Genomic DNA, 27359 nt, shown 5'->3' with positions numbered 1-27359 from the left:
CAGAACTAGGATTACAGACAGGATTGTAGGTAGAAGCCTCAGTCATTTCTCATGTGGGTTATAGACTAGAGTTTGAACCCGGGTTCCTATGCTTACGTGGTAAGCACTTTGCTAGTGGGGCCATTTCCCAACCCAATATTTACTTTTGTTTAATATTTATTGTTGAAAATGTTTGCACATTTTCATTTTCTACTAATTAAAACCTGAAAGCAACAAGCTGCATCTCGCTGCAATGAACTACAAATGGCCCAGTTATTTTTACAAAAGGGATTTCCTGATGCAAACCTAGAAACTTGCTCCATTAAAATCCCTATTTTCATTTTAGAGAAGAATGTATGCTAAGTCTCAGCTAGGACCTCAGGGGTGCTTCATGTTTAGACAACTGTTTCATCCCCCTATCTCAAAGCAAACGCTTCAGTCATTGTAATCATCCAGTCTAGAGTTAAAAAAGGGAAAGGTTACAAGACACACACTGATGTGTTTTCTCAGTATTTTATTGTCTTACTATTTTTCATTCCTTGTATATCTGATAATTTTGAAATGGAAACGTTATTCTTTTCTAGTAAAAGAAATTCAGGTCAGAGGGTTGGTTAGACAGTGGTGCCACATATCCAGGCTACCTACATCCCTGGGAGTTCCAGTTCATAGGAGTATTCTGGTCACTCATGGAAAAGTCTATGGGCCACCAAGTTTGGGATATGCCATAGCAACTTTGGATAACCTCACTGGGAACATCAAGCAAATGGCGAAGGGTCAATGTTTAACCTATGAGGTAACAGGCCCACATCTAGTCGTCTGAGATGAAAAAGGTAAAAGGTTAGGTTCTGTTCTGCAGCCAATAATGCAGCCAGTCATGAGTATGCAATAAAAAACATCCCGCAAATCTGGACACCACAGCTCAGAGAAGCATTACAGATGGTAACGCACATCATGTGCCTAGAAGGTGACACACTTTGAGAAATAAAATCCCAAAGCCTGGGATTCCCCTCACACACAAAATGTCTCCATTTGGCTGGTCCTCTTTCCTGTTTTATTCAACAAAAGTAAAATTACAAATGTGTATTTTCTGAGCACTGATAACTACTCCAGAGGGCCATCAGCATCGGAGCCCCGAATTTACAGCTTGTTTTCAATATCATAGATGGCTTAAGACTCTTAGCTTCTCACTGGTATCTGATGAGGTCTGTGGAGAGTCAGCTCTGTCTCCAGCCTGTGAAATCCCTCCAGCTCTAGGCAATGGGCATCAGAACTGCACAGAGGTAATTATAACAAACAGTCTTTTAAATTAAATTTATATTTTCTTTATGTGGATGGGTGTTTTCTGGTGCACCATGTACATACCAGGTGTCTGTGGATGCCAGAGGAGGGCATTGCTGTATCCCCTGGAATTGGAGTTCCTGAGAGAGTCTACCAGAGCCTTACCAATATAGATGTGGATACTTGCAACCAACCATTGGAATGAGCATGGGAACCCAATGGAAGAGACAGGGGAAGGACTGGAGGAGCTGAAGGGGTTTGTAACCCTTTGGAATAAGAACAATATCAACCAACCAGACACTCCAGAGCTCCCAGGGACTAAACCACCAACCAATGACTATACATGGGGGGACCCATGGCTCTAGCTGCATACGTAACAGAGGATGGCTTTGTCTGGCATCAGTGGGAAGGGAGGTCCTTGGTCCTGTGAAGCCTCCAAGGGAAATGCTAGGGTGGTGAGGTAGGAGTGGGTGGGTGGGTTGGTGGGGGAGCACCCTCATAGAAGCAGGGGGAGGGGGTATGGGATAGGGGGGTTTGAAAGGGAATAACATTTGAAATGTAAATAAATAAATAACCAAGAATAAAAGAAAGGAAGGAAGGAAGGAAGAAAGAAAAAGAAAGAAAGCAAGAAAGAGAGAGAGAGAGAGAGAGAGAGAGAGAGAGAGAGAGAGAGAAAGAAAGAAAGAAAGGAAACAGACTGAGCAAGCCAGTAAGTAGGACTCCCCTGCATCAGTTTCTTGCTCCAGATTACTGCTCTGTTTGAGTCCTTTTTCTGGCTTCCCTAGGTGTGTGATGTAGAACTGTAAACTGAAACAAACCTTTGCCCCCTCCCCCCAAAAAGAACATGGAAGGAGTATAGAAGTACATATTGCTCCAGGTCCATGCCTTTGTGAGCTGGGGATGGGTGGGGTAAGGCTTAAGAAGTGTCACCATTCTTTCACAGTGAAGAATGACAGATCACAGGTCTCGTTGAGGTACACTGGATCGTTTCCCAGGTGTCTTAGCCTTGGATAAGCCTCCTTCTTAACCTTACCCCTGTCGTGGGCCTCTCTATCCATGGCTAGCCTCACAATCCTACCATTAATTGCTGAGCTGCCTGGCTCCTCCAGATGGCACAGGACCCCATTGCCACAGCACTCTCACCTGACTCAACACTTGGACCTGGCCCACTGGCAGGCATTATGGGAAAGAATTGCTGTGCGGGGGACTGTCCACAGACTGGCTTCTGTCCTTGCTTTCTTTGGCTTTCATTCTGGTTCAGAAGCAAAGACAAAGGGACGTGCAGGGTCACCCTACCTGAGAAGCTGCCCAGTCTGGGGGCCGTCATGTCTCCTCCGTCATGGATCTCCAGGGAGTCCCAGTTCTGCTCCGTGGCAAAGCTAATCACTTGGATCTACCGGGTCACAAAGCAGGGTTACCATGTTTTAATCACACTCATCTAAGCACACGAGCTTTTAATAACTAAGACATGTACATACATACAAAACTGGGGTCACTGGGTTATGTGAAAAATACAAGGACACAAAAATATGAGAGGCTCATATTGAGGTCAAATGGAAAAACGGGTGTCAGGGGGAGTGGAATGGGTAGATGAATTTGAGTAAATATATTACATACATACATAAAATTGTCAAATAATAGATATAAGCATTATTTAACAAGATAATGTATTTTAATATAGTATAGGTTATTAAGATTAAGTATATATAAGATAATTAATAATAAAATATATTAATAAGATAATATATTAATAAGACAATGTATTAACAAGATGATATATTATTTTATATTATATATTTTATACACACACACACATATGAAAGGAACTAATCTCTGATAGGACATGGGAAAACCTCTACAAATAACAGTTCCCATAGCCATTATTCTAAAAATCAATTATTGGGCTGGAGAGATGCTTAAGAGCACTTACAGCTCTGCCAGAAGCCCTGGGTTTCATTCCCAGCACCCTAGGCAGGTGGCATCAAACTTTGTGACATTCAAACTGCAGGGGCTTCCCTGTCCTCTTCTGGCTGCCCAGGTAACCCACATATACACACACAGGCATGCACACACACAAGCATGTACACACACACACACACACACACACAGTTAAAAATAATAAAGACAAAGGCTTAAAATAACTAAATAAATTTCTTTTTTGCAAATATTGTAAATGATTAAAGACATTTTATAGAAAGATTGAGAAACACAAAAGAAATCTCCACCTGTGTGCCCGTGACTGGAGAGTACGAGGTTACACAGTGGGGAGAGGGGGGATCAGGAGGAAGGAGAGGCAGTGGTAGCAAGAATGAACGAGGGCAAAGTGTGTAGGCAGAAGCCAGAATGAAATGCATTACGCCGAATCCTAACTCAGAATAACACAGAGCAAATAAAGTTTTATAAAGTCTTTAATTAAATAAGGCAGAAAAGAAAGTATGAGTGAAGATGAAAAGGAGAGAGTGAGGGAGGGGGAAAGAGGATGGGGGAGAGGAAGAAAGAGGTGAGGGGAGGGAAGGAGGCAGACGGAAGGTTAAGAAAGCTGAAGCCGCTGACCTGCCTCAGAGGACCTGGTCTGAGGCCCTACCTGGATCCCTGAGCCCTCCGATACTATGATCTTCCATACACAGTTCAGGTTGTTCCCATAGGGCTCAGGGTAGCCTGGAGATAAGATTGTCCCTCTTCTCTGAGTGAAATTGCCACTGCATGGAACTGAGAGAGAGAGAGAGAGAGAGAGAGAGAGAGAGAGAGAGAGAGAGAGCACGCCATGTTACAGTAAAAGCCAAGTGAAGTTGGCAAGGCTCTATGTCCTATTTTCCTTGGCTGGAATCAGACAGGGAAACTTTTTCTGCTATTTTAAGTGACATTTTTAGCCAAGGTACAATTGAATCTCTTTGCCTTCGAATGTGCAACATCAGTGACTGATATCCATTTTGTCGCTGAGTTTTAAAGCTTTGAGTCTATAAACAATGTTGTTTTTCAGGGTTTTCTAAGAAGGGACTGTCTACAACAAAGGTGTCTCTGAAGTGAGTTCTGATTGGAATAATTTTTCTCCTTTAATGTAAGAGTGTGTGTAGCGCACCCTTCCGTCTACAGACAAGCAACTCCTGGTCATACTGATGAATTCAGAGCAATCCAGGGAGAAGAAGATATATTTAAAATGCACAGATAAAATCACGGGATGATCACCCTTGCTCAGAGAGTTCCTTTGACAAACGTAGCAAATGACAAGTAACAATACCACCTTCATATCCAGCACTTTCAAGTGCCGATGTATTAAAGGGGCCATTGTCTATATAATGCCATAGCCCACTATCCACATGTTCTTTCCACAGATGGAAATTATGTGTTTTCTTATCTTTAGAGTTGATAACAGATTTAAGGGGCACCAAGAAATAAAACATGTTTTACATATGCAAATCTCATGTTTTAGGAAACATTTGTAATCTTATGTTTCAGGAAACATTTGTTTTTAAGTTTGGGGCTATCGGGCTATTGATCTAATCGATAGATCTTTTATTTTTTATTTTTTTTTATTAACTTGAGTATTTCTTATATACATTTCGAGTGTTATTCCCTTTCCTGGTTTCCGGGCAAACATCCCCCTCCCCCCTCCCCTTTCTTATCGGTGTTCCCCTCCCCATCCTCCCCCCATTGCCACCCTCCGATAGATCTTTACACAGTTGAAGAGCAAGATCACTTCATGAACAGTGACAGCCAGCCCCGGGTAGTTATCTCATCTCCTGGGCCCTACTTACCTACACAGCTTGGGATGGTGTCATTCCACTGGGCCAAAGCGTTTGGCACAGACTGACAACGGATGGCTGTGGAGCCTTGCAGCAGGTAACCTGGGTTGCACTCAAATCGGACAATGGAGCCTGCAGAGAACTCAGAACCAATCCTTCTCCCATATCTGGGCTCAGGGACGGAGCTGCACTGCGTGTCACTGGTGCGTGGGACGGCTAGGAGAGAGGCATACAGATTGCCACTTTGTCAGAGCAGAATGTAACAGGAGGGAGAGAAGAAGGGACGAAGTGGTTGTCAAGAGGATGGGAGTAGACACAGCGTAGACACAGTGCTGGAACCCTTTCTGTAAGGACTGACCCCAGGGTCAATTCTCTGTCTGCATTTCCTCCTGTGATGTCACTGGGGAACACCACACAGGTCTCATTCTGATGCGGAGATGGGATAGAAGGAAAATTAGTGTCTGTGACCGCTCATTAGTATTCAAGCAGTTCAAATTAAAATCTGAACGACTGCGCTGGTGATTGGGAGGCAGCGGCCATAACTTTTGCTCCTCCTCAGCAGCACGGGAGTCTAGTGAGACAAGTTGCTCTGTAGACTTGCTTAGATGTGACCCTTGTGATAAATTATGCAGCTAAAAAATGGGACCCACCACACAACTCACCATTCTAGATATTTATCCCAAAGAGCTGAATTTGGTCTAATAACAATATTATAGCCAATGTGTGTAAACAATGTAGGTGCCCTTCTTGTTTGTTTTCTTGTGCTGTGATGTAATACTCTCACCAAAGGCAACTTGGGGACGAAACAGTGCATTTAGCTTACACGTACACATCACAATCCATACATAACTGAGGGAAGTCAAGGGAGAAACTCAAGTGGGAACTTGAAGGAGAAACTATGGAGGGACACTGCTCGCTGGCTCAACCCCTGCTCCACTCAGGTTCATATTAAGATGGTGTTCTCTTGTAGCCCAGGATCATCAGCCTCGGGATGGTGACCTTAGTAGTGTGGGTCCTTCTGCATTCATTAATAATCAAGAATGAAAATTAACTAGGGCAGTATCCATCAGAAGATGACAGTATAAAAAAGTATGAATTTGTGTAAGGGACTCTTATTAAACCTTCCAAGGAAGGTTTTGATATTTGTAACAGCATGCAGGCATTGGAAGAGCACTGTGTTAAGTGAGATGAGTTGGTCTTGGCAGCAAACCATGACACTATTCCTCTTCCGTAAAGGATCCAAGTCAGATGAACTCCCTGGAAGAGAGAACAGGGTGGTGGCTGCCAGAGATGGGTACGGGGAAGCAGGGAGTTGCAGGGCATGCGGTTGTGTAGATGAAGGAAGTTCTGTGGAGCTGCAATAAAATGCGGGGCCTATAGTTAGCAACATTCTGCCCTGCACCTAACAACTTGTTAAAGAATACTTCATGCCAGCACAGTGAATATTAACGTAAGTCCTGCAAACATTCCTCCAGAATATTCTGCACTTGGCGTGCAGATGACCACCTGCAGGCAGAAACTTAAAGCCCAAGGAAAGACTCATTTCCCAAGGTGTGTGTGTGGGACGGGGTGGGTGAGGCTAGGATGTGAATTTCTAGGCTGAGGAATTTCTTTTTCCCTAACTGGGGTAAAAGCATGAGCAAGTTTGTTTCCATTCTTCTTTGCATTCTGGTGTTTTCTTTTAATGCGGGTACCAGGTCAGGGCCAGTAGTTCAGATAACACTAGAGAAAATAGTAAGTTGATGTGATGAACCTGAGTAAGGAGTCTTTGTTACAAAAGAAAGGGAAGGTCCATGTTGCAGCAAGGGATTCAACGAGGCACACAAACCTGGGAAAACTCACTAAAGTTTGATAGTGGAGGAAAGGAAAGGCCATCAGGATTCGGAGACTAGACACAGAAGAGGTGAAACTCTAAAACTTCACTTTGTTCCCAGAGTCTACCCTGACAGACAGGGTCAGCTCTCCCTGATAGGGTTGGTAGAAAATCGTATTCCTATAGCTCAGCCATTCTGTGCTTAGAGATAGACAGTTAGAAAGCCATCCTTGGAATTTATCACCATGTCTTTGGAAATGGAGAAGGAAGTGAGGGGTTAGAGATTAAGTGCCAAGGAACAACCTGGGGTAGAACTTTCCAGCAGGGCTGAGCAAGCACATGAGGGAGAAGAGCCTGAGAGTCGGTGGCTTGGTGCTGAGAAGCAGTGTGCCCCTTCTGTTGACCAGGAGCGCATTTCGGACGCTGTGTACTTAACCCAGTGACAGGCAGTGTAGACTGCACCAAGGAAGTCACAGCATATCAACGACCCCATCTATTGAGAAGGGAGAATGTTCCATCTTCTGAGATCTTCTTCAATTTCTTTCTTCAGAGGCTTGAAATTCTTGTCATACAGATCTTTCACTTGCTTGGTTAGAGACACACCAAGGTGTTTTATATTATTTGTGACTATCGTGAAGGGTGTCATTTCCTTAATTTCTTTCTCAGTCTGTTTATTCTTTGAGGAGAGGAAGGTTACTAATTTGAGTTAATTTTATATCCAGCCATTTTGCTGAAGTTTCTTATCAGATTTTGGTGTTCTCTGTTGGAATTTTTGGGGTCACTTAAATATACTATCATATCATCTGCAAATAGTGATATTTTAACTTCTCCCCTTCCAATTTGTATCCCTTTGACCTACTTTTGTTGTGGGCATATACCCAAAAGATGCTCCAACATATAAGAAGGACACATGTTCTACTATATTCATAGTAGCCTTATTTATAATAACTAGAAGCTGGAAAGAACCCAGATGTCCTTCAACAGAGGAATGGATACAGAAAATGTGGTTCATTTACACAATGAAGTACTACTCAGCTATTAGAAAACAATGACTTCATGAAATTCTTAGACAAATGGGTAGAATTGCAAAATATCATCCTGAGTGATATAACTAAATCACAAAAGAACACACATGGTATGCACTCACTAATAAGTGGATATTAGTCCAAAACCTTGGAATACCCAAGATACAATTCACAGACCACATGAAACTCAAGAAAAAGTAAGACCAAAGTGTGGAAGCTTCAGTCCTTCTTAGAAGGGGGAACAAAATATTCACAGGAGGAAATATGGAGACAAAGTGTGCAGCAGAAACTGAAGGAAAGGCCATCCAGAGATCCCTCCACCTGGGGATCTATCCCGTATATAGTCATCAAACCCAGACACTACTGCAGATGCCAAGAAGTGCATGCTGACAGGAGCCTGATATAGCTGTCTCCCAAGAGGCTCTTTCACAGCCTGATAAATATAGAGGTGGAAGCCTGCAGCCAGCCACTGGACTGAGAACAGGGTCCCCAGTGGAGAAGTTAAAGAAGGGATTGAAGGAGCTGAAAGGTTTGCAACCTCATAGGAAGAACAACGATATGCACTAACCAGACCCCCCACCCAGAGCTCCCAGGGACTAATCCAACCAAAGAGTACACATGGAATGACCCATATGTAGCAGAGCCTGGCCTTGTTGGGCATCAATGGGAAGAGAGGCCCTTGTCCTGTGAAGGTTTGATGCCCCAGCACAGGGGAATGTCAGGGCAGAGAGGCAGGAGGGAGTGGTGGGCAGGTGGGTAGGTGAGAACCCTCACAGAAGCAGGGGGAAGAGGATGAAATAGGGGACTTGAAAGGGGTAACATTTGAAATGTAAATAAAGAAAAAATAAGCAACATCTAGGCATGAATGGATGATGATTAAAAACAGTATACTGGGACTGCAGAAGTGAACCAGCGGTCAGGAACAATGGTACTTTGCCAGAGGACACTAGTTTGATTCCCAGCTCCCACATAGCATCTCAGAACTATCTTTAACTTCAATTCCAGGGGATCCAGCGCCCTCTTCTGGCTTTCAAGGTTACTGTACACAATGGTGCACAGACATACAAGCAGGCAAAACAGATAAGGTAAAAATAAAGGGTCAGAAAACAACAACCACCAAACAAACAAACAAACAAACAAACAAACAAAATCAAATCCAATACCTAGACAAAACCCAAATGGTATGCTTTGGGAAACTGAGACACCAAATTAACTTGGACACATGAAGAGTCACGTGTTGCAGACAATAGGGAAATGAGAGTTTCGGGTGGCATTTCCTTGCCTGCTATGGTTCTTTGTTTTATTTTCCTTTCTGTTGCTGTGATCAAACATCTTGACTGAAAGTGAGACTGGGCACCAGAGGCTTTATTCAGTTTTTAATGCCTAGTTACGTAAGGGTAACCACAGAGGCAAGAATGTGATACCACAAGAATGCTGACACCACATCCAGTCAAGCACCACGGGGAGAAGCAAATGCTCCAAGCTGCCTGTGGGTGCACCTGCCTGCTTGCTGGCTTTCTCTACTTTGACACACTTCAGGAACCTTTGCCTCAGAACTGATTGTGCCATAGGTGTGCCCACAGACAAGTCAATCTAAAGTAATTCCCCATGGAGACATTCTTCCCTCTGTGCATTGACAGCATAGCTAACCATCCTTCTGTACTTCAGAAGCTTGGAAGATGATCTGTTTGCTCTCAAAATTACTACATTCTCCATCATGAGGCAGTCACTATGGGCTGTGAGGGAGCCAACCAGGACAGCTTTCTACTCCTGAGTCCCAGGGACAATTATGCACTCTGTCCTTTGACATATGCCTTGTGTTGGTGTCTTGAATGTTCTTCATAATGAACTGCCTGCCTGCTAACTAGGGTCAAACATCCTATAATCGCAGAGCACAAAGTCACTGAGAAATTCCAAGCTCCAGAGTGAAGCTCTGGCTACTCAGAGCTTTGTAAGCAATAAGGGGGGCAGATAATGCCTGGCTTCAGTGTAACTGACTTAAAAAATAAATGCTCGATTGATTGACTCCCTGGGTTGAAGATTTCCATTTTGCCTTTGAGTAGTTTATGAACTGGATTCACACTCCTCTCTCTTTACCTCCAAGGGATTTATCTTTGGTAAAAGACTTGTTTTACATAAACTCAGTGGTGGAGAGCAGGGAAAGGTTGGGTGTTGGGCTCTGTAAGACACTGAAAATGCCAATGTATTATTGTACAAGGGAAACTGATTCCTTCTATAAAGGTTTGCTTTCTAGTTTTCTGTAGTTTTAGATGTTTTAAGGATGATGCCTGAATTTATATAAAGAAAAGATTTTTCAGGGCTGGGAGGCAGCTCAGACAATAAAGGGCTTCCCACAGAAACATGAGGAAGTGAGTTCAGGTCCCTATGGAAATAAAAATGTTGGGTGTGGTGGTGTGTACCTGGAATCCCAGGACTGGGCTGATGGGGACAGGTGGATCCCTGAAGTCTGTGGTACTGTTAGTCTGAACATGTTCGTGAGCCTTAGGTTTAGAATCAGACCCTGACTTAAAAAATAGGGTTGAGACAGACTGAGAAAGACACCTACATGGAACTCTTGCCTCTACACATATGTATGTGCACACATGCACACACATTGACAAACACATAAACCACAAACACATTTCACTACAAAGATACATGTACATGGAATGACATAATTCTTTTCTGAAACATGGCACCTGAGTGTGAACTCAGGGTAGTACAGGCCTTGGGGCCTTTGTTTCTTACCTGATCCGCGATCTAATCTTTAACAAAAGCCAGAGGAAGCCCCATACAAAGACTCAGGTTGTGACTAACTTGGATTCATTTTCTAATTTTAATGTGATTTTTTTTCTCTAAGAGGAAAATTTTACTTAAAACAACCAGTCTGCCTTTGTCACAGAAGAATGATGAGCTCTCAATTATGTATTTACATGGAAAAAAATGTAATTCCAAACTTACTAGAAGAAAATAAGTTTAGCCAGCTTGCCTGAATTAGTCATTCTCTAGCAAAGTCAATTAAAAATATGCTGGTCATTTGCATTTAAGGAAAATTACAACTTGAAAACAATGTAACTACTTTTAATTCCCTAACAACATTGTTGAAACATTTGCCACTTAAGGGTTAGAAATATTTCTCCTGTGTGCTGCCAGCATCACTTAGACCCTCTGCCCAAGACCATTCATAGTATTTCTATGATGAAAACTGAAACCTTTTAGGGAAAATATTTTGAGCAAATTGCTAGTATTTTGTGAGATTTTTAGAATCGAAACAAATGGCATGACTGTTATTTTCCATGGTTTTCTGAAAAGCATAGTTTCTCTTTTTTAAAATATTTATTTATTTATTTATTTATTTATTTATTTATTTATTTATTTAGTGTCTGTGGGTACACTGTCATTGTCTTCAGAAACACCAGAAGAGAGCATCGGATCCCATTAAAGGTGGCTGTCAGTCACCATGTGGGTGCTGGGAATTGAACTCAGGACCTCTAGAAGAGTAGTCAGTGCTCTTAACTGCTGAGCTATATCTCTTCCGCCTAAGTTTAGTTTTTCTAAGTTATTTTGTGGAGAATTCTATGTCAAGGGAGCAAATGACTCAGATAAATGACTTCCCTCTAATTGTCAGGAAAATATTGCAGGGTAGATGGTGATCTCCTGGCTGGAAGACAGTAGATGAAGACAAATTAAGAATTACTTTATTCTTCCTTTTTTCCTTTTAATGGTTGTCCTGGGAATGGATCTTGCTATATAACCCAGAGAGTCACAATCCTCCTACCTCAGCCTCAGGTGCTGGTATGTGAAGTGTGCCTGGAAGAAGGTTGCTTTCGAATTGGACTGAGTGGAACCCTGAAGCAGCTTTTCTCTCCATTGCACTGTGCCATGAGCAGTTGCAGCTCCACTGTTCTGTGCTCCCTAATGTCAAGTTTGTGAAACGAATATTCAAGTTCCATGAGAATATCAGATCTTTTTCAAGTTGAGTAACTTTTAAACAATCTAAGATTATTTGAATAAACTCTAAATCAAACAAACAAAACAAGTATAAAGAAGTAGAACAGAGAGGTTAATTTTACACAGTGCTTTTCATTCTGATGGACAGTCCTGGACATGCCAATTCTGGGGTTGGCATTGTTAAATTACAATTTCAGTTACTTCTCACCACAAATCTGCTTAAACTGTATGTTTATATTCTAATGCATGTGGCTTTAAATATTTATGACATGGTTTACATAATTAGATAAAATACTGTATCTTATGTCATTCTGTCATATCTGAAGAGCCATTCAGAGGTAATTTAATCAATAATTACTTTTATAATGCTAGAAAATAAGGTAGCATGCCTTTGAAGTAGAAGTACAATTTAATGTGGCCAAAATAAAACCGAACTATTCTTGAGAGGTGATTTTACTCTCACAGATATGAGCGCCCTCGATTATTCAAATGTCACAGAAATGAAATTTGTTGACTTTCCTCCAGTGTTAGAAGCCCAGGACGCACCTTCACCTTGGTTCACAAAATGCAGCTCACAGGGTAGCGTCCATATTGTTACACAAGTGTGGCGCACAGGGTGTGCCTCACCTTGGTAGAGGACGTGTAGCACATGGGGTAAACCCCTACGTTGCTACTCAAAAATGCAGGACACTGTGTGAATCGCAATGTACAGTGTATATGGTGCTCCTCACCTTGGTAGACGAAGTGGAAACCCCGTGCAGAAGCTCCGCTCTTTGCGCTGAAGCGAAGCAGAATCTGATTGGATGTAGCCAGCGGGAGTGTTTCACCTGGGGATTCAAACAGAGGCGACACATTTGCTCTGCGTGGATGGCATTCTGGGAGAAACGTGGACTGGAAAGTCCATAATAAATGCTTCAAGTCAAATAGAACGAAAGTAGATTTAGGGGTTTAAGACCCAAGAGTCTTGCTGTTATGAACATGTTTAAAACCTGCCCTGGTTTTGTGGAGTCTAATAAACTGGATTGCTGTCAGGGTGGAGGACTTAACGAGCAGGCACTGTGGCTAACCGTACAGTGGGGCTAAGTGCTGACAGTCAAGTGACAACCTCACCCTGGTTTACTATTACTTGCTGGAGTAGGTAATGGGAGAAAATTTCTTTAGTCCATCACTAGTTTAGAAACATTAAAAGGTTCACAGAATGCTTCTGAAATAAGTGTTTAACCTTTAAAGCAGATACAACCCCTTGGGAAGTAACTTCCAGCTGTGTATATGAATCCTAAGACCCCTAACCCATGCTATTGTGGGAGAATCAGTTACTGTTTGTCACCTGAGGAATTTGTAGGCACAAGACCTAGGAATCCACAAAATTGAGTTATGAAGGTTTCGGTGAATCAGGAAATAGAAGTGAAAACCAAGCAAACATTAATTTTGATGGATTAAGACTCAGGTTACACATAATTAGTGTTCTGGGTACAATAAAAGTTTGCCTAAGTTCACATAATCAATCCTGGAAAATGAATGCTTGAAAGTGCTAATAAGGGTTTGCCCATAGATGCGGGCTGGTACCTAGGCCGAGCTGGCCCTTCATAATACATGCATCTGAGCATGTTCGGACACTGGTGTAAAGCCCCGAAAGGAGCCACAAAGTCCGGGGATGTTCACTGCATGCGTAACACACATGCCTGGAATTAAGAGGGCAAAATTATTTACACCCAGGAAGGAGAAAAAGACACACAGAACAGAAAATATAAATCTTTATTTTAACTTCTTTTTCTAAAAAAGTTCTACTTTTCTTTTTTTAAAAAATTTCCCTATGATCTCAGTAAATCTTAGTAAGAATATAAACACTTCTACTGCAAATACAGACTTCAAAGGTGATTTTCTATTTATCACAGTGAAACACACAGGCACACACACACAAAGAGAGAGAGATAAAGAGAGACAGAGAGAGAGACAGAGAGAGAGAGACTAAAAGAATCACTATAGTTGCATAGTGGAACTCAGTGCAAAATAGTTTGAAATCCTTACCTGAATGGGAACCAGAGAGAGAACTGAGAAGCCTGGCCTGAGGATGGGTTCCATCAAACAATTCTGCCAAGTCGTTCAGCGCAGTCTGGAAATAGGCAAACTGTCCAAACACCACTAGAAAACAAGGGGGTGGGGCGGGGTGGGGCAGAGTCTTACACAGAGTGAAGGAGAGGTAATTATACCTTCTGAAGATCATTGTTTCAGGAGTCTTATAAATATAGGCACAAAGCAGAGGCCGGAGACATGGCTCAATGGTTAAACGCATTTGTTCTTGTAGAGGACAGAGGTCAGATTCTCTGCACCCTCATGGTGACTCAGCTCTCTGGTACTCCAGTTCCAGGGTTTCTGTTGCCCTTTTCTGGTTTCTGCAGGCACAGCACACATCTGGTGCACAGTCATAGCCACAGGCAAACACTCTTACACATAAAAAACATGATACATTGTAACAAGGCAAAAACAACCCTACATACTTATTTTCTGTGCTTTCTGAGTTTTCAGTAGTTTCATTTTCGTTCTTTGAATCTTGAAAGGAAATTATTATTTTATGAATTTGAATATTGTGTGACACATATTTTTAACACACAACATTCCAACGATCAGAAAATATTTATGAAGGCATTCTGATTTTTTAATGACCAGGTATAGTTCTGTGAAAAATTAGCCATGTCAGAGCCAAACTTCACAATACTTTGATAAGGAATTAGAAACTCTTAGAATAGGAATTAGAAACTTTTTGTTGGCCTATTGCCAAATGAACAATTATTTTCTTTAGAACCCCCATTTCAGGGACTTCTTTGGACTATTCTATACATTTAAAAAAATCATTTTAGGATACAAACTGGTAGGATATACTGCCTTCAAGCAAAACATAGGAACATTGCTTACAAATCAATATTTATATATTAAAATTGATGAAATAAAAGAGCTTTACAATATTTTGAGGAATCAGTGATTTAGTACTGATATATAAGACAGAAACAAAATATCCTGTATTTGTTTATGTGGGAGGTTTACCCAGAGGTCCTTCTAAATGATTACAATCATGGGACTGAGATGTATACTCTGCTTTAAGGAAAAAAATATTCTAGCAGAAGAAAATTAATGTGTTAGCAAGCACAATGGAGAATGTTTATTTTGAAGGTGTGTTTGAAGATTTAGACACACATGGTACTGTACAGATGAAAATACACACACACACAGACACACACACACAGACACACACACATAGACACACACACCTTTCAGTTTGAGATTTAACCTCCTAGAGAACATCATAAAGCAACAAGGCAACCCTGTGGGCTAAGTAAGCTTTTTTGGTAGATGAGGCTCACTAAGGACTTTGTACTTCAGAGGTCACAGCCGGAGCCACATCTCACCTTATCTTTGTTCCTGCTCCCACCCCTTCTACCACCTCCCTAGTGAACCAAATCTTGAGTTTCCGGATTATAAAAATAGTGAGTCACATGTGCCTGAGTCCTATTTTCTGCCAAGAATTCTTTGGGAACAAGATCTTTACAATGAAACTACAAGAGTACTAAAGAACTTGTTAACACAGTTTGTGGCTGTCTACCCAACGTATAGAAGGTTCTGTAGCAAACCCAGGAGCTGAGTCTGTGATATCAACAGGATTAGGACACTCAAGTCACCTAGGGAAGGCCATGGCATCTCCCCTGTCTGGCTTTCCTAAGTCAGGCTCTCTCTACCCAGGTGAGCCAATGGGCCAAACTCATCTGCTGAAGGAAGAAAGCAGTGGAGCTATAAACCAGAGCAAGGTGTGTTACAGCCCCACATCCATTGGTGATGTCTCAGGGATAAGATTAAATAACATAGTGCTTAAGCAGTAGGAGGTTTAAATGCTTGTGTCTGTATTTTAACGTGAGATATAAGGAAATTCTTCTAGCATACATTATTAGCAACACTGTGAAGATGACACTGTGTCTGGTTGTCCAGTTAGGTTGTTCGTGGAAGTGAGGAACAGCTATGACAGCCTGAGGCAGCAGCATCTTCCAGCTCTAGAACAACCAGAGCTGAACACATATGTGTCACTCAACAGGGAAGCAAGAGGGGGAGGAAGCATTACTGAGTTAGTAACTGGAGGACACTCCTGTCATATAAAGGGAGCTCTGGGCTCCTTTTGGATGCAAAGACTCAGGATCTACAATGACCTTTTTATATTTTTTAAGATTTGTTTTATTTCTTTAAATGTGTATCTATTACCAACCAACCAGAGCTCCCAGGGACTAAACCACTACCCCAAGAGTACACATGGACAGACTCATGGCTCCAGCTGCATATGTAGCAGAGGATGGCCTTGTTGGGCACCAATGGGAGGAGAAGCCCTTGGTCTTGCCAAGACTGGAACCCCCAGTATAGGGGAATGTCAGGGTGGAAAGGGGGGATGGTTGGGGAGGGGGAACACCTTCATAGATAAAGAGGAAGGGGGTGAGGATAGGGGGCTTATAGATAGGAAACTGGGAAAAGAAATAACAGTTGAAATGTAAATAAAAAATATCCAAGAAAAAAATCTCAAACAAAATAAGTGCATCTAAGTGTCAGTATATGCTCTAGAATACAGGTACTTCTGGAAGCCAGAGGTGTCAGAGCCCCTCAAACTGGAATTGGCTCAAGCACAAATACACACAGGCACATAGATGCACACAGTTCAAAATAATAGAAAATCTTTAAAAAACATTTTTATCTCAAGTACATTCTCACATTGAAGTTAATGTCTCCATATTTCTATGGAAGTAGGTGACTGCTGATTTAATGTGAAGGCAAATTGTGAGTCTGTGGCTTTTTTTTTCTTGTTTTGGTTGACCATTGAGGAAAAGGGAAATAGCTTGTAAGAGTATAAAAGCTATGGTCTGGCTTTCCCCCAGGGAAGAACCACATAGTATCAATCTTCTTGGCTGGGAGTCAGAGAGGACATCACATAAAGACAGCCAGGACCACTGTGCACATCTCAAAGTCTCAAGGATGGTGACTAAATCCACCAACTGTGCAGGGATGTGTTGAGATTTGGTGTGTTGCTATGCAGTGTAATGCTAAATACTGAACTCCAAGGTCTGGTTGTCCCCAGGGAGAAGATTTCCTATAGACCTTAGTAATGCTATGTAACCTTGCCTCCACCCCCAACCCAAGTTATCCCTGATTGGTGAATAATGATGCCTACAGCCTATAGCTGTGCAGAAGAGAGATAGGTGGAGTTTCAGTTCCCAGGTTTGGAGTCAGAGAGACCAGGAGGAGGAGAGTAAAGGAGGTACAGAGAGGAGAAGGTGCCAGGGGTTAGATGAATTATGGAAACATGGCCAACTGGAGTTAAGAACAGCCCAGAGGAAATATGGCCAGTCATATCTTGGGGTATTGGTAGGGAAGTAGACATAATAGCATGAAAGGTGGACATCTGCCCAGCTCTAAGGCTTTAAAGGCTTAATATAAGTATAAAAGTTTTGTGTCTTTTATCTGGGAACCGAATGATCAAAGGTGGGGCATTAATATCAAATATTTACTCCCACAGGGATTTATATGACTTATGCTTTTGAACTGCATGTGTCTTCCTGCCTCAAATTTACAAACAAATGACTTCAAAATCTACTTCCGGACAGAGCATAGTATGGGGCCACATTAATGGTTGAAATTCAACAGCACTCTAGGGGTAAACATAAGCACATGGTACCCCTCTGGTAGAAGAAGGTTTGCAAAGTCTGCTTCTTTAGTGAATAACATTTCTTTTGTATCATTTTATTCTAATCTTACCAAAACAACAGACAAATTAGCTCTAAAGCATATGCCAACGAGTCAGAAACAATAGCAATTTCTTACCAAATTCCTTGGGCACCGTGATGGAATAGATGCATATCTGCCCAGCCGTGTAGTTATGAGGGTAGTTTGGTGACAAAACTACCCCCTCCGAGCCCACGTATTGGCCTCCACAGGGTGCTGCAAAGACAGCCAGCCAAGAATGGTAAGCTTTGAAGATGGTGATGCTGGTGACAGGAGCTCATCTTGTAACAAACACACACATCTATGTCAGCAGCTGCCCCTGCACTGGCAGCAGGACCACGGGAACACTGAGTCAGAGACTCACAGAAGCCAAAGCTTTGGACTCAAAAAAAGCCTGATGTTATGATCAAGACCTGTCTGAGGCATGTTCGGATAATAATGAAAATAGCTAGACTACTACTAGCTACACTGTGTATATGTGTGTGTTTGCATGTATGTATGTATATACACGTATGTGTATGTATATGAGTGTGTGTATGTGAGCGTAAGTATTTAGAATGATATATATATATATGTATGTATGCACATGTGTATAAATGTTTATGTGTATAGATGTGTATATGTTCATTTGTATATATATATATATATTCAAGTATCCGTATGTGTGAATATCTATATACATACATACATATATATGTATATATATATATGTGTGTGTGTGTGTGTATGGATTGATTTGTGTATATATGTATCCATGAGTGACTATGTACATGTGTGTATATATGTGTATGTGCATGACAATGCATGCATATATACATTTGTGTGTATGTATGGATTGATGTGTGTGTATATATATATGCATGAGTGTATATGTGCATATGTGTATATATTTGTATATGTATGCATGTGCCTCTATATATGTGTGTGTGCATGAGTATGTGTGTATATATACATTTGTGTATATGTGTGTAATGTGTGTATCTATGCATGCACATGTATGTACTATGAGGTTGTATGAACCTTTTCCTTCTCATAATCTTACTAACTTTGGTGTTTCTTTTCTGGGTAAACTGGAAAAACTTTTTAGCTCACGTGTAAAGTTCTTTTCAAATATCCTGGCACTGAGATCCAACTAAACACTAGGCACTTTTTCAGGTTGTAAGTTACGTCCCATCGTTGGCATCTTTAATGTACTATCAGGAGGGACTGGCACCTGCTCCTCTGTCCAACTGTGTGACAGGGCACCAAAGCACAGGGCTGAGCATCCCATACGCTTGTCCCTTTGTGATATCCAGTGTCACTCAATGGCTCTTTTTCTTTGGGGTGCCAATACTGATTTAAATTCAAAGTTGCTTCTAAGATATGAGAAAGTTCAGTTTCTTTCCAAGATCATTGGTTCTTTTTATTATAAGTATTGGTTCATATTTAAATGTGTAAGTTAATGAGTTTCATCACATGAACATATCAGACATGGTGCTTTGACTGAAATCCCCTCTCTTCCTCCCTTTCTTTCTCCCTCCCTCATTTTCTCCTGGCCTCCTTCCCATTCACTACATTATTACAGTTCATTTATTCTTGATATGGCAATTTTCAAGCAGTTAAAAAAAAGGAAATTAAAGATAGCACATTTAATCTGCTCAGTGCTAATTAGCACACTATTAAGTCCTAATGGACAAACAGGACATTTTCCATGATTAATAAACCCTGTAGAATGTGGTAATGCTAACGGGGAAGGCACTTGTTACTGGTTTGTTGAGACAGCTAATGACTGTTGGGAGACTGTCCCCAGTCCTGGGTTACTATGACTTGGCAGGCTCACCTCTTACCTCAGGACAATAGCTCATTCCTCTGACAGCTCTAACACATTCAGGACCAGCCAAGAAAGGCTTAACGAACTTAACCGAACCACAATTACTTGTGATAGCATATTGCAGAGTGGTTTTATGTTCCAAACCATCTAAGGTGACGATTGTGCTAGCAGGTTAACACAAGCCAGACTCGTTTGGGAAGCAAGAACTTCAGTTGACACTATGCCTCTGTCAGACTGGTCTGTGGGAAGTCCTGTGGTGCATTTGATTGGATAATGATTGATGTGACGGGGCACAGGTCTCTGTGGACAGTGTCACCTCTGGGAAGGTGGTCCTTGGTAACAGAGCAGGCTGCGCAAGCCACAGAGAGCAAGCTGGTAAGTAGAATTTTCCCACACACTTTGCTTCAGTTCCTGCATTCAGGTTCCTGCCCTGACTTTGCTCAAAGATGGAGTAAGAACCTGAGAGCTTTAAGCTGAAATAACCATTTCCTCCCCAAGGTGATTTTGATAGAGGTGTTTTAGTGCAGCCAATAGAAATCCTAACTAAGATAACCATTTTACAATTTTAAAATGGAAATGTTCATTCCTCTTTTAGATGGAGGATATTTCTGTAAACTAATCCCGAAGGGGACATTTCCACTGAGATACCATAACTCAGGTCGTCTATGTAGACAGGTCACTGTCTGCTTCTGCCTCAGCTATGTCAGTTCAAAGTGGCTATTTCAGAATTATATATAAGCTATTTTAAAAGCTTACCGACCAAAGTTCTAAAAATATGTATGAAGAATGAAAACCTATTTTGTTTTAGCTTGGTCATGTGAAATTCAATCAGTTCCTTTGCAAATACTCCATTCCTACATATTGTCTAACTACATCATTTATCTACCTACCCATTTGACCATCTGTCAATCCACATACCTACCTACCAACCTCTGTCAATCTATATCTGTCATCTATCTATCTATCTATCTATCTATCTATCTATCTATCTATCTATCTATCTATCTATCTATTGATCTATTAAACTATCATCCATTTTATCTGTCATCTATTTTATCTGTCATCTATACTCATCATTGAGAAGCTTCTAGAGAATGTTATCATGTACCTCTTGTATATCAGATGAAAAAGTGGACAAAACAGGCATAAAAGTTTGAAACTATGTGAATTAAAATATTGCTTTGTTCAAGAACAATCAGGACAGATGAGTGAATATCTGAGGGACTTGGCAAGAACTGTTAAAAGGGAAGAGTCTCACCCTAGCTGGGGATTATAGTCCTGGACAGTGAGACTGCACAATGGGTAGAGGTGGGAAGAGAAACTGAGTCACAAGTACCTTGGCAGGCAGGCAGTGCCCGGTCCCAGGACGGCTTCCCATCAGCCCCTGTCACACACTCAATGGATGAGGGATCCACAATCTTGTAACCAGAGTCACATTGATAGGTAACTGTAGAGCCCAGCTTAAAGTCCGTTCCAATCCTTGTCCCGTTCATTATGTTCCCAGGGTCAAAGCAAGCTTCCCGTGGTTTCTCTGAAGAAGAAAGGGCATGAGTATCATGATTATCTCTGTGTGTAGTTATTTTCTTTGTCTCTTTGCCTGCTTCATTCAAGGCCTACCATGGTGTCCAGCATGGGAAAACTTTTTAGAAATATTTCCCCATCAACTAATAACCAAGTTAGCTTACTATTTCACAGTAGGGAATTATTTTCCAATAAATTATATTTGTTCTTTGTAAAATGACATTTTTATTACGGGGTGATATAAAATTATTTCCATGTAAGCAAAGACAGGGTGTTTTGTGATGTGCCTTTTATAGCTGGTTGAGGGTCTAATTGCTGTGCATTTTAAAACTGATTGAGGAAAATTTGAGGCTCATTTTCCAGCTGGCTCCTGACTCATCCCAATGTGAACTTGTTGCACAGCTTTCAAAAACTGGTAATTTGGCTTCGCAAAATGAAAAAAAAAATGGAGCTCTCCCTAAAATCCCTTGTACCTTTTCATGGCGATGCAAACAGACTCAGGTTAGAAACTTAGAGAGCACTGTGAGTTATGCTTCTTGGGGCTGATGCATTGAAGATTGTCAAACTTAGCAGGAAAATGACATCTGATTAACAAGTGTCAAATATTACAGCTGGTGGGTGTCAGTTGGTCTATGATTTTTACCTTAATTGCAGTAACTGCATTTACTAGTTCCATGAGGACATGCCACACTGCAGACTGAGCTCAGTGCCCAATATTACCAACATTCTTCGATGTAAGTGGTGACGGTCTGAAATTCAGATCAAGGGCGGACACTCACAAGGACACACAAGTGTGTACTACTGATTAACGTGACTACTGACTGCAAGGCTCAGTGTTGGTGTCATATAAGATCTGTCTGGACAATCAAAGTTTGTTGCTATTCAGTCAAACTTAGTTCTTTCTCCTTCAATGGGTCATTCCAACTATCAGCAAGTCAATCAACATCTATCTGTAACCACATGTTCTGTGAAATTTTCGAGTCATGATTTGCTTGTTGAACATCTCTTCATTCTTTACCTTCCCATGAGAGGGCCAAGTAAGGCTGAACTTCACAGACTTCCCAGTAGGTGTTACAGAAGACAGAGGACACCACTTGGCTCAATGTTATGGTCTTTTCTTTGGTAGTGTGGAGGGAAGAAGGGCTAGTGGGTTGACTAGTACTAGTTTAGGCTCCGGGATAACCCAAACTTTGGGTTTGAAAACTGTATCTCCGTGAAAAAGTTTAAAATTCTAATTCTTTGATCTACTACAGAAAAGTGTCAACCATACATGCAAGGAGTGTTGTACCATACAAGTGCTACGCTGAATTCTATTTTGTAATTTTTGGTTTGGGATCAAGATTGCTGATGTTGCTTTTATTTCTTCCTGGTCATGGTAAGCATGTTGTTCATCAGTTAATCTAGTAATTGCATGAATTAATCTCTGGACGTAGAGTATTATGGAGATGATCAGGTGTGCAAGAGAGAGAAAGGATAGAATAGGTTCAGGGCATGAATGACACGTAATTACAAAGAAAAATATCAAACAAATATCACATCTTGGTGAGTCCTACGGGAAGCACGAGAAGCTTGTCTTGCTGTTGTATTCATTAGTTTTTGATATTTTCATTTGGATTTTTAGCACTCCGTGGATCACCAAGAGCAAAGGGAGAGCTCCCTTGTAAATATTCTCCAAATCTATATAATATGTTACAGCTGAATGCACTGTAGACACTGAGCCTGTTATGTGATAATTTATTAAATTTAGCAAATTCATTTTTATATATTTTGGTCGACAACATTGATTTATCTGAAACCCATTTTCTGGTATCCACGAGCCCTCAGCAGGCAGCTCATATGCAGAGAGCAGTGTCTCTAGTCACTTCATTGAGAGTCTATGTGGATATTTCAAATAGTGGCTGATTGTCCCATAATTATTTATAGTAGTCTTGAACCCTGTGTTGATTATTAGATATTTAAACAAAACTGCCTATCTTTATTCCTGTTTGTCTATATACATCAAAGTCGCCCTGTCTCATTTTTTTATTGAGTCATTCAAGATATGGGCAAGCACATATTTGTTGGCAATCGCCATCCTTGCCTCATTAAAAAATGAACCTTCCCTGGTTTGTCGATCAGTGGAGACCCTTGCCTTTCTTTCTGATTATCTTTTGCCATAAATCTCTTTCACACCTGTGTGTGGCTTGATAAGACAAGGATTACATACCCGTCTATCTCATGCCACTGACTGAGACTTGGGTAGCTGGCTTGTCTACAGATGACTTCATCTGATCTTTTGGTTCCATTTACCAATTGTCAGTTCTGGGTGCTCAGTGATAAATCACAGTCCTGTCTCTGCTTACATTTTGCTATGTTTTTCTAATTAGATGGCTTCATAGCTCTATGTATATTTCTGTTGCTCTTGTCCATTCCATTTAGAAAAACCTTTGTAAACTCATGCTCTGTATAGCAAATTGGTACATGGAGGGCCCCCTTGCATGGCTACACACGTCGTGTGACTGCCCTGGGACCCCTCCTGGCCCATTGCATCTAGCAACAATCTCTGCAGACCGTGGCACCACCCTGAGATTGCTTGCCCTTGACAGTGCAGTGACACTAGTTCTGCTAGCCCCTGGGAGCCCTTCCCACTGACCTCCAGAAAATGTTTCAAACATTAAAAGCTACAAATATCTAATTAAAGGATGAATATATGGAATGAATAAACCTAAAGAGGGAGGACATCCTCACCTGAGGTTATTCATATTATAACTTTATTTATTTTGCATGTAATGGCTTGATTAACTATTTGGGCTGTAGCTAGGTCTGGAACAGGCTTGGTGAGGGTCATCTAGAGTCTTGATAACACATTTGTCATTTCATTCGGTGAATATGTGTAAGGGACATTCTCATCCCACAAAACACAGCTGTCTCGACCACAAAGGCACAACATGATTGCATGATTTTTACCATGTGTTTTAAGAAAGAACCTTACACTTACGGATTTTGAGATTTTAAGCAATTTTTTTTTAACTTAGAGCCATAAAAAGCAATACAAGTCCATTTGAATGGTGACTAAAGTAAAACATACCTTCATTTTATTTTATAACTTTCACTACAAATTAAATTTAATGATTTCAATAAACGCAATTAGTTATTTTATCTGCTTACTTATTTTTACTACAATTATCATTACTATTGATAATGTCATGCTAAATTCTAATTATTGCTGTGTTTTAATCAGTCCTTTCCTTCATTCACATATGAATTCATATTGAAGAATGGTATTTGTTTTCATGGACTCTGGATCAAAGAGCTTGGGGTATATTGGTTTTGTGTGTGGCTCCTTTCCTTGGAGTTCAATAAATCCCAAAGCATCCACAGGCAAAGAATCTGGGATCTGAGACAAGAGGATCTGCCTAGGCCAGAGCTTCTCAACTAGTTTGGGTCTATGAGTGAAGAAGACACAGAGCGTGATGGTCAGCATCCCAACGGGGAAGCAGAGGCAAGACTATCTCAGTGAATTTAAGTCTAGGCATCCTGAGGAAACAAATCAGAAAATGCTAACACATATCAAATGATTCTTAGATGTCATCAAATCAGTTATTACACACATCATAATCAATGTTCAGATAAAAACATCCATGCCAAAACCATTTTATCTACTTTCCCTTGTTTTCCAACAGAGATAGAAATATTTTTTAACACATGAAAGATGGGGCTCTCTTCTTCAGAAAGACCTCCCCTTCCCCCCAACACAGGGCACTCATGCATGTAGGTCAGGAACACATGCTTGAGATATAGGATCTCATGAAGAAATGCTGATTGCAGAAGCAGCCCCTGACACAAGTTAACTTCTCCACAAATCCATCCCATCACGCACCTTTAAATTCAATGGCAAACCCGGACAGGCCAACAGAGGCATCACTCCTGAATGCCAGGAAGAGGCTGTTACCACTGCTCTCAATCCTCTCTGGGGCTTGAGAACCCTGGAAGCTTCCGATCAGTGGGCTGTTGGAGTCCTCCCCTTCATAGATATGCAGGAAGTCGTAACTTGGCTCCATGCTAAAACTAATAAGGAAGCAAAGTGTTACCTATGTCCCCAACATAAACTCACCTTGTGTCTTAGAGTACGTTTTTGGGAACACATTACCATTTAGTTTGATTTTGTATAATAATTTAAATGATTACAGTTAATGAAATTAAATACAACACTAATCAACATGCTAAATTAGAAGTATTGCTTGTCATAATCTCTATCAGTGTTTTGCATAATGGCCAATGTATTTGGTAGTAGACAATTTTGAATAAAGTTTAAACTAAACAAATAATGGCACCATGGGTGTGGCATCAGGGGTATAGCATCATGGGTGTGGCACCCTGTCCTCTTCCCATGAAGTTAGTAAAGTTAAGGATGACTTGAATGAAGCCTGACTCAAAACAGACAGATTCCCACTGAATCTTGATTATTAGGTGAGCATTTTGAGATTTAAAATATATGTACTTGGTACTGATGTATATTCTAAATGTTAAAAATTGAAAACCTCTCATTGGTTTATTTTTACATTAAAAACTGTAATTATTACTTTTTCTTTAGGTGAGGGGGCCAACGGTTATGGTTTCTGCATGGGTAGAGCACAGACATTACCTATCATGTTACCACGCTGAATGTACCAACCAATCTTTCTATTATCCCTTCTCGCTCTCCCTCCTTCCCACAGTCTGTGTTTCTCTCTCCTTTCTTTTCTACATCCAGTCCATGTTAAGACTTGCATTGTCTGCTCTAATTGTCACAGTGACATCACTATTTTTTTTTAAAAATCTGCTTGTAAATTTATAAATTTGTCAATTCAAATCTTATTTACAAGTCCGCTGCTGTCAGACATGATGAAGGAGGAGCAGAGGTTCAAAGTTCAGAGATTTGGTATAATCACAAGTGTTATGTTTGATTTTGCTGGAAGAATAATTTTAGTCATGGTCATTGTCATGGATAAATCTAGAGTCTTCTCCTGTACCATCACCTGTGTCTAGCAAAGGTGATTACGGTCATAATTACCCATTGAACACTGAAATTCAATCAGACATTGGAAATAAAAGAAACATATTCTGTGCTGAACCACCTTTTGGACATTCAATAGTTTTGACATGGTGTCCTGGTGTTTAATTTATAATTAATTCCAGTTTCCTTTGTAATAATCAGGCTTATTTCTACTTACCATAACGTTATATAACTACAAATCATAGTAACTTCCTTAGGTTTAACCCAGTGTGTTTAGAGAGTTTCAATTCCCCATGAATCTGTATCACCATACAATCTACAGGGACAGTGATACATCTTGTTCCCTGTAGTCAACAGCTTGCCTGTGGTCCTAGAATGCTCTCTTCCAATTTTCTAATGTCAGACTCTTATCATCCCCACAAGAATACATCAGAATTCAGTCTTCTGGGAGAGTCCTCTGAAGACTATGGATGATGTCAGCACATGGAGGCCTCAGCAGTGTGTCTCATATTCTTCCTATTTGACCATACTTGTCCCCACACAATGTTCTGGCTACTTCCCTCCCACCATATGGCTTTTGTGACAGTGACAGCATGGTCACTCAGATGGTGCTCATCTTTTTTTTTTTTTTTTTTTATCATGGACCATTTTTGATGGTGCTCATCTTAACACAATGATTTTAAGCTCAGAGAAGCTGCCTAAATGTAGAACTAAACAGATAGGGGACAAACTAATGGTTCATAGAACCCAAGAGTGTAGGGATTTTTTTGTGTTGTATATCTTTCAGAGAGGTTTGTACAACACAGCAGGGAAACTTCCTGTGATAAATGTCCTTATTGATTATCAAATGAAATGTCCCTTTGTGTCTTTGACCATTGGTCATTGCCACAGGGGAAAGTGTGAAACTGAGTAATGAGCCTCTGCTTGGATGCAATGGTCACTTCACTCTTTATCTCCAGGAATCAGATGAACATCCAGGTTTTAAGGAAGGTCTACTAAACTGCAAGGAACAATTGCAAGGCTGTCTCCACCAGCAAAGGCTCACTCATTCCGCATGCTGGACAAGCATCCTGAAAGTATTTGTCCTTTTGATCATTAAGAGAAGCACTTTCAGGAGCTAGTACCCAGCTACCAACTAAGGTGGAATCTCAGACCCATCAGTTATACTGGATCAGAGACAGTAAGAGAGGCCAGCACCCATGAGGGGCTGAGAGCTGGCTCACAAGCTGAAGACAAGGAGCCTGTTTCCTGTCAGAGAAATCAAATATCTAGTCTCCTTTGTTCTGGTGGCTTAAGAGCCTGGATAGCAACCACCACTGTTCAGACATTTAGCTTTCGGAACATCACATTCATTTACGTTTTTTTTTTTTTTTTTTTTTTTTTTTTAAGAAATCGAAGTATTGTTATTGGATAAGATCTCAGTATTTGCTAAAATGCAATTACCATATAGCAAATACTAATGTGATAATCTATTTCTGTAAAAAGTATTTCCTCTCACAGTAAACAACTGCTT

The 27359-nt window shown here is 40.9% G+C and overlaps 2 protein-coding genes across 2 annotated transcripts in view; both read right to left on the bottom strand.

Moving 5' to 3' along the window:
• The window catches only part of Erich1 (glutamate-rich 1), a gene marked incomplete at its 5' end in the record, with an annotated part of 52793804 nt that overhangs the window by 1908998 nt on the left and 50857447 nt on the right, over nucleotides 1-27359 (bottom strand).
• Nucleotides 1-27359, bottom strand: part of Csmd1 (CUB and Sushi multiple domains 1) — a 1600021-nt gene that overhangs the window by 157704 nt on the left and 1414958 nt on the right. For both annotated transcript variants that reach the window (XM_087588866.1, NM_001037327.2), the window contains exons 29-36: nucleotides 24731-24918; nucleotides 20687-20881; nucleotides 17640-17756; nucleotides 13818-13931; nucleotides 12521-12616; nucleotides 5013-5216; nucleotides 3842-3966; nucleotides 2554-2650 (exon numbers count right to left, since the gene is read on the bottom strand). In XM_087588866.1, the coding sequence (XP_087444992.1) occupies nucleotides 2554-2650; nucleotides 3842-3966; nucleotides 5013-5216; nucleotides 12521-12616; nucleotides 13818-13931; nucleotides 17640-17756; nucleotides 20687-20881; nucleotides 24731-24918 (1136 nt within the window). The remainder of the gene's footprint in view (nucleotides 1-2553; nucleotides 2651-3841; nucleotides 3967-5012; nucleotides 5217-12520; nucleotides 12617-13817; nucleotides 13932-17639; nucleotides 17757-20686; nucleotides 20882-24730; nucleotides 24919-27359) is intronic.

This window comes from Rattus norvegicus, chromosome 16, assembly GCF_021556685.1.
Source record: "Rattus norvegicus strain SHRSP/BbbUtx chromosome 16, alternate assembly SHRSP_T2T, whole genome shotgun sequence".
Taxonomy (NCBI): domain Eukaryota; kingdom Metazoa; phylum Chordata; class Mammalia; order Rodentia; family Muridae; genus Rattus; species Rattus norvegicus.
Note: the sequence above shows the minus strand (reverse complement) of the source record. Positions and strands in the feature narration are given on the sequence as shown.